This window comes from Pyrus communis, chromosome 10 (genome assembly GCF_963583255.1).
Source record: "Pyrus communis chromosome 10, drPyrComm1.1, whole genome shotgun sequence".
NCBI classification, from domain to species: Eukaryota; Viridiplantae; Streptophyta; class Magnoliopsida; order Rosales; family Rosaceae; genus Pyrus; species Pyrus communis.
The window spans coordinates 3,860,765-3,880,524 of record NC_084812.1 but is presented as its reverse complement, the minus strand read 5'-3'; the positions used below and the strand labels follow the sequence as shown (position 1 = coordinate 3,880,524).

The 19,760-nt window shown below is 34.9% G+C and overlaps 1 protein-coding gene across 1 annotated transcript; it reads left to right on the top strand.

Annotated features, from left to right (window-relative positions):
• The first annotated feature begins 7,349 nt into the window (after positions 1 to 7,349).
• LOC137747335 (putative disease resistance protein RGA3) lies at positions 7,350 to 19,589 on the top strand. Its single transcript, XM_068487435.1, has 10 exons — positions 7,350 to 8,542; positions 13,214 to 15,408; positions 15,503 to 16,684; positions 16,989 to 17,019; positions 17,133 to 17,310; positions 17,414 to 17,837; positions 18,226 to 18,352; positions 18,437 to 18,559; positions 18,668 to 19,113; positions 19,200 to 19,589. The coding sequence occupies exons 1-3, from the start codon at positions 7,409 to 7,411 to the stop codon at positions 15,510 to 15,512; spliced, it is 3,339 nt and encodes a 1,112-aa protein (XP_068343536.1). The 5' UTR covers positions 7,350 to 7,408; the 3' UTR covers positions 15,513 to 16,684; positions 16,989 to 17,019; positions 17,133 to 17,310; positions 17,414 to 17,837; positions 18,226 to 18,352; positions 18,437 to 18,559; positions 18,668 to 19,113; positions 19,200 to 19,589.
• Positions 19,590 to 19,760: the final 171 nt, after the last annotated feature.

The window sequence follows — 19,760 nt, the reverse complement described above, 5'->3', positions numbered from 1 at the left end:
CAGCAACCCCAAACTACCATTACCATACTGAAAATTACACACAACAGCCAGCTGGGTTTTTGATGAAACAAATTCACATATCCAAATTCGAACCAGATGAACCAAGAACACAATACGCAGTAAACCTTGATAAAATGATAATTTACATTAATAATTGCATTAGCACAAAGAAGAGCATACATAGAAGAAGCATAAGTTCTTACAGTGATTTGATGTTCATTATCCTAAACAATATCAGTTTTTACAATGATTTGATTATCCTAAACACCAGCCGGATGCTGTCGTTTACTATGTTAAATCAGCATCTTAAGATTTTAGAGTATATGCATAATTTTTCTAGAAATTCTAATATATGAGTAACGCCAAGTACATTAATATTTTAGAGTATATACTTTTTTAGTTAAGTTGAGTTTTGTGGTATAGTGTGCATTCATGAGAATGTAATGTTGTGATACAGTTGAATGTGTGATAAAAAAATCTAACACCTAATAACATCAGTGTATACTAAAAATTCCCATACTCAAACATAAATTGTTTGGTACACAAGAAATTCTTAAGTACGAACAATCGTGATATGTCACAGTTTTAAAAAAGAAATACTCTCATATAACCAAGTACCATGCTGCTCATGAACTTGCCCATGCTGCCTTAAAGGAGAATTTTGTTTGTTATCATTCATTCACGATGATATTTATTTGTAGAACCGACGTTTCAAAAAGAACAATGTCACAAATTCAACCCACTGTTTTGTTGTGATGTCTGAGCATTTTAAGTCGAATTCTCTCTTTTTAGGGTATTATTTTCAGTAATTTTGTATTAAGTCTAAGTGCTAGAGTTGTGAGCTTATATATGATTCAATCAATAAATTTTGGAGGGGTTTAATGAAAAGGGGTGTGCTATCTACACACCCCATTTTACTTCTCACACACCCCATAATAATTTTTGTTCGTTGATCTTCTTCAATTTCTCTGATCCGACGGCTGAAAATTAAAAAGGTGTGTAAGAAGTAAAATGGGGTATGTGGATATCACACCCCTAATGAAAACCTTTTTGCTATAACTTGGTTTTAATCGTAAGAACATTTTGGATATGAAATATCTATGTTAGGTCAAGCTCTTTTCTTATTTACTTTTATGTCATTATTTCATTCATCATGACTGATTCCACAATGAAGTTTACATTTTGTTTGATACTTAAATTATCGTATGTAATTTTGCATTGATTGCCAAACACAATGGTGCCACCGATGCCGAACACAAGGGGGATGGGGTCCAATAGCTATAGGATTCATTAGGACCTGTCCCATGAAAACAACTCCTCATCGCATTACAGCAATTACAAGGAAGGCAGTGTTGTAAAATTTTCCTCTATCTTAGAAGATGGAGGATCTGCAAATCCAAACAAATTGTAAACAAGATATTACTGAAAGTACACGTAGTGATCAACTTATAAACCAAATGACATATGTAGAATTTGTATAGTTGTTCCGTGAATTCCAATTGTCTATAATTACTTGGAGGTTTTTTTTATCTGATGACTCTCGTTAGTACTAAAGAGCGAATACGTATTTAATTTGAATCTCCTTATCGTACGTACACTTTTGAACGTACTAATGAAGTTCTTATTTTTATAAATATCTTTAATTTACTTAATTAAAGTTGGATCTACACTATCACCTAAAGTTGTCGAGAAAAATTATAGATAAAATGAATTTATATTTATGTGGTCTTGCTCTGCTTTCACTTTTTTGTCATGTTAGACTCTCTCCAATAAACAAAGTCTTTATAATAGTACAAGCTCTAAATATGAAGACAAAAAGTTATGTACTAGAAGCAAAAATAGGCAACTTGTTGAAATTTATATTTATGAAGACAAAAATTATAGATAAAATGAATTTATATTTATGTGGTCTTGCTCTGCTTTCACTTTTTTATAATCAATCCTTTTTAATTTATTTGATTTATTAAAAAGCAAGAGATATGTACTAGAAGCAAAAATAGACTTGTTGAAATTTAGGAAGGATTTGTGATCGAAATCATGATGGTAGATGAAGTGATAGGATGAGATGGGTTGAATAGTCACCAGTACTGAGTCCTGACAAAAATCCATGGAAGACCAATAAATGTTTGACTAATCAAAACAATTTCAAGTCAATAAGTTAATCACCGCGCGAAATAAAGCAGAGAATGAAGATCCTTCGCGTGTGGACGTCGTTTCACGCGAAGCAAGTATGAAAAACAACAAGTCGTTGCCTCACGATCTGGGATGGACAATTTAGATTAAATGACGGGGTCATGTCCGCAGAGAGGGATCCGAAGAGCATTCTGGTCCATTTGATTTCATTTTAACGGACGGATGACTTTTGGTTTTGTTGACTGCAGGAGCTTGACTTGGATTTAGGTCTATCAATATATGCCCACCACAACTAGTTGCCAATGATATCGATCGTGTTCAAATATGAATCTTGTGAAACTTCGATCTTAGCCGTGATTAGATCGTGAGGTAAAAAATGGCGTCGAGGTTTTCCACTGGTGATATGTCACAAATAATTTAGAGAAATAAATTTTTTAAACTAAATTTGCAAACCAAATAACGTATCATCAATAAGAAATAAACAAGTTAATCAATATTTAATTAATTATTCAATTATCTACGATCACATTATTTGATTTAAAAATTTTGGTCTCCAAATTACCCATAATCTAATAATGTGAATAGCTAAGGACATCGATGTATACTTGAAATTCCCGTACTTAAACGTAGATTGTTTAGCACTTGAATATTTTTTTAGCAAGAACAATCATGTGATATGTAACTATTTTGAGAAATAAATACTCTCGTATAATTAGGCACCATATAACCAAGCATGCCATATGAAAAAAATTTATTAGATCAGTACATGATTCACTTTTTTTTTTTGTTTTGTTTTTGAACAAAGTGATTCACTTTTTTAAATATATATACAAGTAATATGTATAAGAGAGAATCCCCACAATGGATCAATGCATGTATCTTTGGATTTGGGGAAGGTTGATGCGGCATGGCAGCAACCCCAACTACCATTACCATACTGAAAATTACACACAACACCCAGCTGGGATTTTGATGAAACAAATTCACATATCCAAATTCGAACCAGGTGAACCAAGAACACAATACGCAGTAAACCTTGATAAAATGATAATTTACATTAATAATTGCATTAGCACAAAGAAGAGCATACATAGAAGAAGCATAAGTTCTTACAGTGATTTGATGTTCATTATCCTAAACAATATCAGTTCTTACAATGATTTGATTATCCTAAACACCAGCCGGATGCTGTCGTTTACTATGTTAAATCAGCATCTTAAGATTTTAGAGTATCTGCATAATTTTTCTAGAAATTCTAATATATGAGTAATGCCAAGTACATTAATATTTTAGAGTATATACTTCTTTAGTTAAGTTGAGTTTTGTGGTATAGTTGAATGTGCATTCACGAGAATCTAATATTGTGATACAGTTGAATGTGTGATAAAAAATCTAACACCTAATAACATCAGTGTATACTAAAAATTACCATACTCAAACATAAATTGTTTGGTACACAAGAAATTCTTAAGTACGAACAGTCGTGATATGTCACAGTTTTAAAAAAGAAATACTCTCATGTAACCAAGTACCATGCTGCTCATGAACTTGCCCATGCTGCTTTAAAGGAGAATTTTGGTTGTTATCATTCATTCACGATGATATTTATTTGTAGAACCAACGTTTCAAAAAGAACAATGTCACAAATTCAACCCACTATTTTGCTGTGATGTCTGAGCTTTTTAAGTCGAATTCTCTCTTTTTAGGGTATTATTTTCAATAATTTTGTATTAAGTCTAAGTGCTAGAGTTGTGAGCTTATATATGATTCAATCAATAAATTTTGGAGGGGTTTAATGAAAAGGGGTGTGCTATCCACACACCACATTTTACTGTTCACACACCCCATAATAATTTTTGTTCGTTGATTTTCTTCAATTCATATGATCCGACGGCCGAAAATTAAAAAGGTGTGTAAGAAGTAAAATGGGGTATGTGGATATCACACCCCTAATAAAAACCTCTTTGCTACAACTTGGTTTTAATCGTAAGAACATTTTGGATATGAAATATCTATGTTAGGTCAAGCTCTTTTCTTATTTACTTTTATGTCATTATTTCATTCATCATGGCTGATTCCACATTGAAGTTTATATTTTGTTTGATACTTAAATTATTGTATGTAATTTTGCATTCATTGCCAAACACAATGGTGCCACCGATGCCAAACACAAGGGGGATGGGGTCCAATAGCTATAGGATTCATCAGGACCTGCCCCATGAAAACAACTCCTCATCTCATTACAGCAATTACAAGAAAGGCAGTGTTGTAAATTTTTCCTCTATCTTAGAAGATGGAAGATCTGCAAATCCAAACAAATTGTAAACAAGATATTACTGAAAGTACACGTAGTGATCAACTTGTAAACCAAATGACATATGTAGAATTTGTATAGTTGTTCCGTGAATTCCAATCTTCTATAATTACTTGGAGGTTTTTTTTATCTGATGACTCTCATTAGTACTAAAGAGCAAATACGTATTTAATTTGAATCTCCTTGTCGTACGTACACTTTTGAATGTACTAATGAAGTTGTTATTAATTTTTTATAAATATCTTTAATTTACTTTGTTAAAGTTGGTTCTACACTGTCATCTAAAATTGTCGAGAAAAATTATAGATAAAATGAATTTATATTTATGTGGTCTTGCTCTGCTTTCACTTTTTTGTCATGTTAGACTCTCTCTGATAGAGAACCTAAACAAAGTCTTTATAATAGTACAATCTCTAAATATGAAGACAAAAAGTTTTTTAAGAGTCGAAATTAAAGTCTTTAAAATATTCCAATTTTTTTTTGTCAAAAAGTACTTCAATATATAAAAACTCGTTAAATACTTCAAAAAAAAATCTCAAATGTGAAAATTGTATGGTGCGCCTCTGTTGATTTTGTGCAGAAAAGTGACCCACACCAGCTGGTTTTTTGTCTTTGCTGCACACCAGCTGGTTTTTTGTCTTCTACCTTGTTTGTTGATCCCACGCACGTGAAATTTTCATTTTGGTTTTTCACGTAATTTTTTTTTAATTGTTGAAAAGCTGAGGGTAGAGTTATTTTTTTAGTTTTTCCATACATGAATAATAATTATTCAATATTTTAGATTTTCTATTAATCTGAAAATTACACTATAAGAACTTTTCATAAAAAATAATATTTTTTTAAAGACCCGAATATTTCTTTCAAATCTTTAAATAAGCTCTCATAAATAGTGGTGAAAGTTCCTAAATAGGGATCCGGAGAGCATTCTTGTCCATTTTATCTCAATTTAATGTAAATATATTGTTGTATGAAAATACTGTTCAAACTAAACCATCCAAGAGGTTGTCATTTAATATTATGATCTAACGGTTTTTTTTTTTTTTTTACTTATAAATAATAGGTCTTAAGTTTGAATTTCATGAATGACGAGTTTAATGCAAATTTATACTACACCTCAATCCAAAAAGTTTTGATTTAACTTTTAGCTATGTATATATATCGTTGTATAAAAATCAATCAAAGAAGTTTGGTATGACTTTTATAATGAAAAAAAGTGCAATTTTAGGTTGAACTAAATCAAACTATAATTAGTTTGGTTTGATTTCGTTGGATTTGACGTATTTATAAACTGCTTAAACCAAGACCAATTTAAACGCTTATGCGTAGTGTTGGAGACGAATTCCTAGCGTTCGATTGTAATAGCTACCACATTTTCTTGTTAGGTTTAGGTTTACCATAGTCAATGAAAAGGGTAGAAATACGAGTGTAAATTACTAGCCAATTCGATGTACAAGAGACAAGTTTCTAGCTCGATTGTGTAAAAGAAAACACATTTTATGTGAAAATCTTATTTACACAACTATTTTTATTTCTGATACATTTTTATTAATTTTGTATAATTATTATTTTTTCAATTCATTCAGTAAAATTAAGAATGAAAAGTAAAGTTAAATATATAAATACCACTGCCTATGCGAAATCGTGTTGAAGATGAAGTGACAGGACCGAGTAGGGAATAGTCATCAGTACCAAGTCCTGACAAAAATCCATGGAAGACCAATAAATATTGACTAATCAAAATAATTTAATCCAATAAATGAGTCACCGCGTGAAAAGTGCTCAGACTCACCAAGCCAGGTTCACAGGTCTAAAGTGGCATCAATTATGGGGGTCCTATCATCTTGATATGCTTCTCTCATCTTCTTATCCACATCTTCTATCTTCTATCTTTTATCTTTTATCTATACTATATATATTAAGAGGATATCCATTGTTAACTTCTTCTTTTTTCTATTTTTTTCAATTTTATTTTTACTTTTGAGAAAAATGACGGTAAAATAGTAATTTTGTACCTTTTAATATAATGATAATCATATTTCCATTTTTTCTAATTTGTCATTACTTTTGATACATAATATTTACATTAAAAAAAAGCAAAATGGTAATTATATGAATAATGCTAGGTAATTAGTTTTTAGAGCATATTTGCTAACAAAATGGGTTTATATTTTTGTCCCTTTTTTTAAAAAAAATTTTACAAACGATATTACTTACCCTAAGAGAAAAGGTATGAGCTTAACAATAATGTTGTTCAACTTTATCTTTAATAAGAATCGAACTTAATATCTCTCACTTACAACTAAAAAAATAAAAACTATTAAATCATAATACTAAGTAACATAATATTCTTTTTTATCTTTTCAATTGAATCCTCGTTACTTTATTAAAGTTGGCCTCCATTATTGAGTAAAGTTGTTTAGAAAATCCTCATTACTTTATTAAAAATCGAAAGAGGATCCCCTCCTGAGTATAGGATGAGGATCCTCCTAACCACGAAATTCGGACCGTTTAATTTTAATCCAACGGCTCTAAACAGGGGATCCCTTAAAAAATTATAATAATTGCAACCGTTGGATTAAAATTGAACTATCCTGATTTTGTGATTAGAAGAATTCTCATCCTATGATCAGGAGAGGATCCTCTTCCATTAAAATCGGCCTCCACTATTGACTAAAGTTGTTTAGAAAGAATCTTTGCTGATAAGAAGGGTTAATATTGCTCTTGAACATTATGTTGACGCTCACAGGTGTAAAGTGGCGTCAATTATAAGGGGTCCTTTCTTCTTATACCGCATTTTCTTGAATCATTGTTAATTAAGCCTTTCATTCATCTTATTCGCTCTTCTTTGGCTTTCTCCCAGTTCCTTGGCTTCCTTGGCTTTCTCCCAGTTCCTTGGCTTCCTTGGCTTTCTCCCAGTTCTCTGCCTTCTACTACTCTCTAATCTCCCTTTGTCGCACGAGTATGGATGTGCTACAAGGTATCATCACTTACCCGGTGGAGGGAATACTGAAGTCGGTCGGTTCACTTGCTGCTCAAGAAATCGGTCTTTTCCGAGGATTCAAAAAAGAAGCAACTGAGCTTGCTGTATCGTTAGAGGAAATTGAAGAGTACTTAGGCGATGTTGCCCACCAACCACATGATCGGGGCGTGGCAGTCAGAAACTGGGTTAAGAAACTGAAAGACGTAGCTCATGATGCCGATGATGTCTTGGAGGACATCAACTACGAAGTTCTCCGTCGTAAAGCAGAAATTCAAAACCACATGAAGAAGAAGGTACTTAACTTCTTTTCGCTCTCCAATCCCATTTTATTTCGTCAAAAGATGGCACACAAGATTAAGAACATCAACGCGTCACTGGCGGTTCTCAAGGGTGATGCATCTCGGATTCACTTGGTTGCAAGGAGAGTAGATCAAACCCCTCCTCCAATTATGAGGAACAGAGAAACTGACTCGAGATTCGGTCAGTCTGATAAGATCATTGGAAGGGAGGAAACTGAGTCGGATATCATTAAAATGTTGATGTCCAAGAATCAGGAAAAGAACCTTTCGGTTATGGCCGTTGTGGGAATCGGAGGACTCGGAAAGACGACTTTGGCAAAATCAATATTCAATGATGATGCTATTCGTACGCCTTTTGAGGAAAAAATGTGGGTCTGTGTATCCGACACTTCTGACGTTAATTCGATACTAAATCGGATGTTAGAATCCCTTAAGTCAGACAGGACAGGACTTACAAGTCGGCAAGCATTGCTGGATGACCTCACGGAAAGGTTGACAGACAAGAGATATATTCTGATACTTGATGATGTTTGGAATGAAGAGGAGAATTTTTGGAGGGAGTTTATGGATTGTTTGTCGAAAGTCAATTCTGGTCCCGGAAGCGTTGCCATTGTTACTACCCGTAGTGCTAATGTTGCATCAATCATTGAGACAATGCCGAGGTGTGATTTGAAGGGCCTATCGGAGGAGGATTGTTGGTCTTTATTAAAGGGTGAAGCATTTCCAGATGGTGATGCTTCTTCTCTAGATTCAGATCAAGTGCGCATTGGAAGGGCCATAGCTAAAAAGTGTGCTGGTGTACCATTGGTGGCAAAGGTATGCATTCATATATTATTGTATTAGGGTTTTTAGATAGAGGCCCAAAATCATAGGCTACATTTTAAGTGAGTCCAATTATGTTTTTTTGTTCGAACTACTACTTTTTATGCCTATTTCACCCTAAAAAATAGCAGATAATTGAACTCCTAAATAATGCATCAATTACATAATTTTAAATTTTAAATATTTATTTGGAGCCAAAACATACAATTATCTAGGAAACCTGTGAGTCTGTGACAGAAGTAGATTAAAAAAATCATGTGTTATAGGTAGATAAATAACATGCTAAGTAGAGGAAACCTTCCATAAAAGAAAAAATTAGGAGACCTACATCACAGGTAGATAATCCATGAGGAAAAAAATTGAATAAAATACAAAACATATGATACGTGAGGTAAAAACTAAAAATATAAGTAGCGCACCACAGAAAATGAAGAAGATTTCATGATGCAATAAATTCTAATCAAGAAAATGTTTTAGAACAAAACGAAGGGGATAGAAGACGAAAGGAGAGTAAAAACAAAACGGAAAATAAAAAGGTGAGGAATAGCAAAACGTTATGCATAAAGTCGTATAAACAAATGTTAAATTATAAACTATACAAATATGGAGTAATTTAATTACATCAACAGTATTACTATAAATTTCTTAGAGGAGACGAACATAGAATTGGCTTTGAAATTTTGCTCGATTTCTTTCCTCTATTTCTTTGAGCGACAGAGGTTTGAAGTCAATAAGATTGAATAGCGAATTAACCACACAAACAGAAGAGACCCTATCAAACCCAACATAATTGTTCTCCAAGACCCTAGTGACCATGCATGGTCATCCACCGTTTGATCTTAATCTAACGATTAGTGCTCAGTTAACTTTTTTTTTTGTGATTTTTTTATATTGTTGGATTAAGATCTAACAGTAGTTACAACTATTTTCTTGATGATTGGGGTTCAGGAGAAAGATGATGCTAATTGATAACGATTATAAGATTTGTTCCTAGTGTCATTAAAGCCAAAATGTTTTAATCATAGAGAAAGATGCTAATCGATAACGATTATAAAACAAACTATTTTCCGTATCAAGTTTTGTTGCAATTGAAGATAGGTAGTAAGGATACCATATTTAGATCTTATGATGTAGCGATTGATAGTTAGATTGTTTATTTAATGATTTAAAAAATAAGTTCAACCATGAACTAACACATCAAGTGATATGTGAAATATGATTCTAAGGGCTGGTTTGGTATTGCTGTGCTTTGAAAAAAAGCTGCTTCTGCTGTGCTGTGAGAATAAGCAGCTGTGAAATAAAGCAGCAGAGTGTTTGGTAAACTTTTTTGTAAAAGTGCTTTTGAAAAAAAAAAGCAGTATTAGAGTGTTTGGTAAACTTTTATGTAAAACAGATGTGAAAAAAAGCCAGTTTTTCAAAGCTAGGTTTTGCAGCTTCTTGTTTTTGGCTTTTTTTCATCCAAAACTGTGAAAAAAAGCTGAAGCTGAGTGTTTACCAAACACAAAAACAGCTCCCAGCTTTTTTTGATAGCAGCTTTTTTCAGAATCACCTCAGTACCAAACCAGGTCTAAGTAGTTGGTCTTTATAGCATCTATTCCATATCCCATATTAAATTAATCAATCGAATGGGAATAAAAACTTCTTGGGTCTTGAACGATGAATGAGTAGTTTAGAAATAAGTTTGTAATATGCGACATTAATTACACAGAAAAATGGGTCGCAATAGAAATGCATCCAAGACATACATTACTAGCTTCCTTTATAAAGGATTTGTACTTTGTAGAATCCGATTCTGAGATATCACATGACCGACATGTGACTTCAGAATGTCCCTACCTAACTGTCATATCTCGTTTCTAAGACATGGCAAAAAACAAACCAACATGTCAATAACGTAGTAACTTTTCTTTTATCACATGATTGTATCTAACCTTTATATCTCATGTACTCAAAGACAAGATTAAGCCATTTGTAGTTCACAATTCTTGTAAGTTTTAAAATTTCTCAAGGCATTAACTGGCAAGAAACGTAGATGGAACTCAACGAGCATGGCTCACTGGATGCCAAACTGCTTAAGGCAACAATTTCACAACTAGGATTGTCATTTCGCCAATCACATATATCACAATGTTTTCCAACATAATTTCAAAATTACAGCAAATAATTGGTTCAATGATTCAAAGATGCATAGTTAGTAGTTACGTTAATTAACCAACAAGATCAAGTATCAATTCATGAAATTTAATAAAACAAATTTATGCATTTCCCTACTTAGATTCAAGCAATACTGTAACCTTAATTTACAAATGCAAATGTCTACCATGAGCAATTTCTATTAACAAGAATCTAGGGTTTTTGACTAATTCAACGAAACTAAACAAGAGATGGGATTCTAGACCACTCAACGGAAACACACTAGGAAGTCATCGTACATCGCGGATTTATCAATCACAACTACTCCTTACAATCCTAGGTAGGTAGTAACCATCCCATCGCGGGTATACCAAGCATGATCACCCCTAAAGTGCATATAGTTCGCCGTTGCGGATGTACCAAGTAGAACCATATGCATAACCTAAACGTGTAGGCAATGATCACCCATAGCATATGTACCAAGCATGACCAACCCTAAAATGCGTATAGTTCCCCATCACTGATATACCAAGCAGAGCCATAAGCATAATCGAATTGTATAGGCAATGATCACCCATCACAGCTATACCAAGCATGATCACACATTGCTGATTAACTAAGCAGAAACCTATCCTATGGTACTAGGCAGTAGTCACCCATTACAGATGTATCAAGCATGATCACATGTAGGATTTATATGGTCCCCCATCGTGGATTAATTAAGCATAACCATAGGGATAACTTAATTGTGTAGACAGTGATCACTCATTGCAGATATATCAAGGATGATCACCCTTAGAATGCATATGGTCCTCCAATGCAAATTAACTAGGCGGAACCATAGGCATGCATTTAATAGTGTATGCTCCCAATGCAGTATAACTAGGCAGGACCACCTATGAAGGTAATGTAACTAAGTAGGCAATGACCCCTCAATGTGGATTAACCTGGCGGAGTCACCTCTAAAATACATATGGTCCCCCACTGCAGATTAACCTAGAAGGACCATAGGCATACCTCTAATAGTGTGGTCCTCCAATGCGTAAAATTCTATAGAATTTGAAATTATAAACAAAAAATTATATTTTCATATCAAGTTTAATCCGAGTGTCAAAAAATTATAGAATTGAAGTCTAGGAAAACAGGACTCTCAAACCCAATAAGATTTAATCCAAGTGTCATTAAAGCCTAATTGTTTTAATCATAGAGAAAGATGATGCTAATTGATAACGATTATGACCCAAATTGTTTTTCATATCAAGTTTCTCTTTGCAATTTTATGCTAGGGAGTAGGGAAACCATATTTTGTAAACCGCATGATGTAGCGATTGATAGTTGGATTCTTTCTTTAATGATTTGAATAATGAGTCCAACCATCAACTAACACATCATGTGGTCTATGAATATGATTGAAGTAGTTGGTTTCTCTAGCATTACTCTGATATCCCATATTGAATTAATCAATCGAATGGAAAAAAAAAACATCTTGGTTTTGTCAAATACGTTTACCTAAAATAAGTATTAAACGATTAATGAGTAGTTCAGAAATAAGTTTGTAATATGAGAAATTAATTACACACAAAAATGGGTCGCCAGTCGAAGACATAGATTGGTGGCTTTCTCCATAAAGGATTAGTTTGCAGAATTAGGGTAATGTATCACTATGATTTTTACCATTCTACTCTTAACGGGAATTGGGCTAGGTCATGTTTGTGTATGATTTCGAACTCAAACAAATTCAAAACGTTATCCTCATTTATATGAGTTGAACTTAAAACATTTTAGTTTGCTAATATAAGTACAATTAAATAATCAATCGCCATTATAAAAACCCTTAACTTGGTATATTTAATTTTGTCCGAACATTTTAAAAAGAAAATTGCATGAAAAACATAATAATGAGCTTTTAAAGGATCAATTTGTTTATAATATATATATATATATATATATATATGTTTGTATATTTCAACGATTTAACCGTCTATTTTTATGTCTTTTCTCAAATATCATCTCTATAAAAATCACCCAAATCCGAAGTCGTATAACCGTTTGATCAAATTTAGTGTTTTTTTAGTAAATGGCGAAAGAATAGTTCGCTCTATGCTCACCGCGCGGCTGTGTAAATTTAATGTTTCTTTATAGTTCGCTATAAAAAAATGTGGATCAAAACGCTCCTTCAAAATACTACCTTCCTAGTGCATTGTTACAAATTGTTCAATTACTCGGTTATCATAAGTATTAAATTAACACTTATATTTAAATGATCTAATCAAGTATCTTTGAGTTTAATTCCAAGACTAATTCTTACTTGGCTCGCAAGTCTCCTTGGTATTTCTCTTCTAACAAGCAAAAATATTGGAGAGCAATCTTGCAATTCTAATCGATACAAAACGAAGTTGAGTTTAATGCATCTTTGTTTTGCTCATCACTCTATTCAAAATTCAATGAAGCTATAATTTGGGATTGTTATTTTGCTAATCACCTTTTTATATTATAACATATATAGAAACTAACAAACTTATGTATCAACAGGTTTTAGGAAGCCTAATGTGTTCTAAAAATAGCACGCGTGAATGGTCGTCAATTCTAGAAAGTAAAATATGGGAATTACCAAATGAAGATCAGAAAATCATGTCGGTTTTGAAGTTGAGTTTTGATAATTTAACACCGTCATCATTGAAGCAATGTTTTGCATATTGCTCAATGTTTGTGAAAGATTCTGAAATTGAAAAAGATGAGTTGGTCCAGCTCTGGATGGCTCAAGGATATCTCCATTCTTCTCCCAACATAAGTATGGAGGATATAGGTAATAAATATTTCAATATTCTATTGCAAAACTCTTTATTTCAAGATGCTAGAGAAAAGTACGGCACTACCATTTGCAAGATGCACGATCTGGTGCATGATCTTGCAGAAAAAGCATTCAAATCTGAAAGCTTGACGCGAGACTTGGATCAGATGGATGATGAGATTCAGCATGTTGCGCATATTTCTTCCACTACAATTGAAAGAATTCCAATAGGGAGTGTTGAGAGATTGCGGTCGTTGTTTGTTGATTGCAAGGTCCCTAGTAACACCTTTCAAAGGTTTAAAGGTTTACGGATGTTGAATTTATACAAGGCTGAAGTAAAGGAGTTGCCCATTTCAATTGGAAAGTTGAAACGCTTGAGGTATCTCAACATTTCCTCGACAAGAATAAAAGAACTCCACAAATCTATTGGCAAGCTCTATAATCTTCAGACGTTAAGAATGTCATATACAAACATTAAAACGTTTCCTAGGGAAATGGAAAATTTGATCAACTTGAGACATGTTTATTTCGACAAGGATGTGGAAGTTCCATTTGGGATGACAAGATTGACTCATCTGCAAACGCTATCTTGTTTTAAATTGGATAGAGCAAGGTGTCATAGACTTGATGAGCTAGGTGGGTTAAATGAACTGAAAGGGGAACTAGTTATTGGATCATTGGAATTTGTGAGGGACAAGGAAGAAGCAATGAAATCAAAATTAGTGGAAAAGGCAAACCTACGAAAATTGATATTAAAATGGGGGGAAGAAAGAAATGGCAATTTTCTTGACGAGGATATTCTTGAAGGACTCCAACCACACCCCAACTTAGAAAGCTTGACGATTGAGAAATTCAAGGGTACTAAATTTGCATCTTGGATGATGAAAAATTGTCGAGTAACCAATCTCCGTCATTTGAGAATTAGGAGCTGTGAGAAATTGTTGAGCTTGTGTTGTGGGTTAGAATATTGCCCCTCACTTGAGACGGTGGAAATTGAGGATTGTGGCAATCTAGAATCCTTCCAAATTTCACCATCCCAATCTCTTCAAGTGTTGAGGATCAAAGATTGCCCAAAGTTAAGATGCACTTCAATTCAGAGTTTGCCCTCACTTCGTGATTTGGTTATTGAGAGATGCACTACTCTCGAGGGGGACTTGTCTTTAAACGGTTGCACATCCCTCCGTGAATTGAGAATTAAAGACTGCGATGGATTCACAAGTATACTGAGTGGGCTCCATTCTTGTACTAGTCTTCGCAAACTGGATATTGGTAAATGTCGAAATTTGAGGACTTTGTCGGGTCATGGGCTACAAACCCCTGTCTCTCTTGAGCATATGGAAATATGGGATTGCCCTAACCTAGAGGCTATTCCCAGTTTAGACAACCTCACGTCCCTCACTGAATTAAGTGTCTACTTCTGCGACAATTTGATATCTCTGGCGGATCACAACGTGTCCAGCTTACAATCTCTATCTCGTTTGGAATTATATAAATGTGGGAAATTACAATATTTGCCCAAGGGGCTGCACTCTCTATCTCGTTTGGAAAAGTTGTCTCTCGGTCCATTCTACGAGGAGCTCGATTCTTTTCCGGATTTTCAGGTCCCATCGAAACTGAAAGAATTAAGATTGTACGGGTGGCCTAAGCTCAAGTCTCTGCCTCAGCAAATTCAACACTCTGCTTCTCTAACATCTTTGTCCATTTCTCGTTTCGATGGTCTGGAGGCTCTTCCAGAGTGGTTGGGCAACCTCACATCTCTTGCTGTGTTGAGAATTTGTGAATGTAAGAACCTGATGCATCTGCCTACGGTCGAAGCTATGCAACGCCTAACCATATTGCATACCCTACGGATTATTTCGTGTCCCCGTCTGTCAGAAAGATGCGCCGAGGACAGCGGCCCAGAATGGCATAAGATTTCTCACATTCCAGATCTGAGGTAATTTTTATTTTTGGAGTCCTTATTTTTATCTCCAATCAATTATCCATGTATATTTTGTTCAAAATTCTTCATTCACTCTCGTTTTCTGCAGAATTATATGATTGTCACTTGATGATTCAAAAGGCTCTTACCAGAGTGATGACGGAACCTCTCATGAATCGACCATCTATCTATTCACCGCTGTGGGAATCTCAAGTATCTATCGGCACTGGGGAAGCCAATCCAAATTTTACTGTTGCGTAAAATTTATCGCATTTCCCAGAGTCAAGTGTAGGTTTCTTTCCCGAAACAGCAATTCATGATTTGTTCTCTTCTCTTGTCTTTTAGCCTCGTGGAAGAACATTAATGTTTTTTGCAACTGTTTACGAGTCTGCGGTTATTCTGTATATGTTATAATGTTCAAATATGTTCTAAGGCATGTTGCGCATGGTTGTTACTTGTTATGGTGCAGATATACTTTTGTACAAGGTTGTGTTTCTTCTCACTGTGTGCACGTCTTCTCAACTGTGTGCACGTCCTCGCATGGTTGCTACAAACTCTCATTCATCCCATGTTCAAAACTTGGTGGGTTAAAAATGGGTGTGGGATCTGTAGTGCAGTGAATCGGTGTAAGCTACATACTAGTATGTATCTATATTATCCATTGATTGACGTACGTTGGCTTGACCAAATTGCTCTAGTATGAACATTGCATTATCCATTGATTGACGTACACTAAGCATCCCCATGTAATAAGGATCATTGTGCGGCATGAGGTTACAAATCCACACTCATATACGTTTTTCTGTTTTTTTGGTCGGGACATTGTCATGCGTTTTAAATACCTGGTAGTTCATAGGCTGCAATGAGACAGAGAGATGATCTCAACTGGTTTCCTCGTCCTACTGCTCTGTGCAAGTTTTGTTCATGGAGAGTGCCCAATAGGTTAGCATTTCCTTTAACGAAAGCGAATGGCATTGCGTCCTTCAGATTTATATTTTCTATCTGCTGATAAGTTATTTTTAGATTAGATTCAAGCAAGCTCAAGAAGAATATTGTTGTTCCAATACTTGGATCATTACCATCAACAATGGCACTGGATGATTCAGAAGGGTCTTACCAGAGTGATGACGGAACCTTTCATGTGTCGACGATCTATCAACTCACCGTTGTGGGAACCTGAAGTATCTGTCGACAGTAGGAAAGCCAGTCCAAATTTTACTGTTGTGTTCTAAATTAAAAGAAGCAATCTGCTCGACTGGCCCAAGATTTCTCGCATTTCTGACAGTCAAGTGTAGGTTTCTTTCCCGAAACAGTAATTCGTGATTGGTTCTGTTCTCTTGTCTTAGTTGCATTTAGTTTGCAAAATCATACACTTTCTAGCCTCGTGGAAGAACATTAATTTCTTTGCTTTCACAATCTTTTTGGAACAGCGCTTTAGACTTTTGTGGAAATTAAGCTTTTTAGTCCTTAAATATGAGTAAATAGAAGTACATTTGCAACTGTTTACCAATCCGTGGTCATTCTGTATATGTTATAACGTCCAATGTGCATTCGAATATGTTCTAAGACATGTTCCACATGGTGTTATGGTGCAGATACATTTTTATGAGACCAATTTTGTGTAAGGTAATCTGTTTAGTCAATATGCACCTTCTTTCTTCAATCTTTCATCCTTGAATAAAATCATGTCGAGTTATCTAGAATACATTAATCACGGATAAATTGGATTTGTATTTCAGCTACACTTAAGAAGGGAATCCAATAGGAGAATTGCATTAAGAGAGGAGAGCAAGCATAGTACAACGAAAACTTGGACTCGAAAATAGCAGGTTTCGGTCTATCCGTGGTTTTTTCCAGTGATAATGGGACTTGTGTAGTGACATCGGTCATGGGCAGAGCGGGTTATCTTGATCACGAGTATGTTCAAATTTCCATGTTCTATTAGATTTTTTATCATGTTATAAATACAAATGTATGAACGGTGAGTGGTTTATTTATGATTACTTTTTATTGTCTGCAGGTACTATAATTATCAAAGGTTGAATTGTAGAGTTTTACTGGCCAACCTGCAAGGCTGCAATCATAGAAAGTGATGATCTTGTCCACATCGTGGAGTGGGTGAATCCTGAGTTCCAGAATGGTGATTTAACAACTAATTTGGATCGAAGGATTCAAGGAGAGTTCGATGTGAATTCGGTCGGGAAATCATTAAAGACACCAATGGCATGCACAACTTCCACCTCCCAACTTAGAGCCACCATGGTTGGTTTTGTGCTGTGCCAACTAACAAAATGTATGGAATGGAGGCGTCTAAGCATCGAGAAAGAACTCCAGGCTCAAATGAAGAAACTCTTGTTATGATCTCACCATACCAGAGTTCACCTAGAGTGATTTCCAGATGTTCAGATTCCACAAATGCAGTTTCCATGACAGCAGCATGCTAGGTAGCTACAAACTCTCTCATTCATCCCATGTTCAAAACTTGGTGGGTTAAAAATGGGGTTGGGATCTGTTGTGCAGTGAATCAGTGTAGGCTAAATACAAGTATGCATCTATATTGTCATGACTTAATCACTTTTGTTTAATACTTCAGGTTGTCTCCCTGACTTGTATCACACCACATAACCCTAATAGGAACAATGTTTTACATGCTTTGACTAAAAAATACGTTGGCCTGACCAAATTGCTCTCTTAGTATGAACATTGCATGATCCATTGATTGATGTAGACTAAGCATCCCTATGTAATAAGGATCATGTATGTACTCTGCAAGTTGTGCAGCATGAGGTTACAAATCCACACTGTCATACGTTTTTCTGGTTTTTTGGTCAGGACATTGTCACACATTTTAAATACCAGGTAGTTCACAGGCTGCAATGAGACAGTGAGATGAAGATCTCAACTGGTTTCCTCGTCCTACTGCTCTGTGCAAGTTTCGTTCATGGAGAGTGCTGAATAGGTTAGCATTCTTTAACGAAAGCGAATGGTATTGCGTCCTTTAGATTTATATTTTCTATCTGCTGATAAGTTCTTTTTAGCTCAGATTCAAGCAAGTGCAAGAAGAACATTGTTGTTCCAATACTTGGATCATTACTTTCAACAATGGCCCTCCTTCAAGTTATAGTGCTCTTACTGGTCTGGAAGCTGAGAAGAATAAGAAAACCAGGTACCATTTTATACCCTTGATACTTATTTAGTTAGAAACGGCGCTGCTACTATGGTGTAGTGGTATTCCTATCCAGTTAGTCTGAACTCATAACTTTTTGTACTTAAGCTGCAGATGGAGAAAAACATAACAAAACACCTGTAGCACACCTGTAGCATCAATGAAATCCCAGTGCACTTGTGACGAGGTTTTAGAAATCACCGAAAACTTTCAAACTGAAATTGGGAAAGGAGGATTTGGGATTGTATACCATGGCTACTTGGAAGATGGCACTCAAGTTGCGGTTAAAATACTTTCTCCATCGTCAACTGAAGGAGCTAGGGAGTTCCAAACAGAGTTTTGACAGTTAGGATTTTAATTCCTTGGAATTGCAAGTGCCTTGTCTCGTTGGTTAGAGATTGATGGGTTCCTTGTCGCTGCAGGTTGAGCTCCTGATGAGAATCCATCATAGAAACTTGGCCTCATTTATTGGATACTGTGATGAAACCGACTACTTGGTACTTATATTATATACGAGTACATGCCTAAAGGAAACCTAAAAGAATCTCTCTCAGGTATGTAGTTCTATATTTTATAAGCATTGTCCTCCATCAGAGGGTTTCAAAATATTGGAGTGTCACGTCAATGGCTGCAAATGCAGATAGAAGCTCACATATGACTTGGGAAATGAGACTTCGGATAACACTAGATATTCCGTTAGGTTAGTGCTTCGTGTTATTTCATACGCTATTTCACAAATGCACAAATGCACAAATGCAGGTTCCATGTAAGCATCCTATTTCTGCTGTTGCAGCCAAAAGAAGGGGAGGCAGTTGTCATTTCGGTCATCAACTTTCAAGATAATAGTGACCAAAGACTTAATACCAATCATCTTTCTCACTACTCTTGAATTATCATTCACATTCGCCATCCGTCAATAATGTTTGAACTTTTGACTATCTATACTTTGTGGTATTTATCTATTGTAAACTCATCCAACGGCTATGATTCTCAAATAAATTCTCAAATAAAGAATCATATTTTGTTAATACATATTATTCCTGATGTGGGGTTTTCTTCAATACATGTAATGGGACAATATCGACACTATTAACAACATACAGAGGGAGAGGCATAGCCAATTAGCCATTGTTAATTTGTCAAATTGAGGATAAAATTCTAGTTTAAAGCAACCGGACCACCTGATCCCTATGGCTTGGAC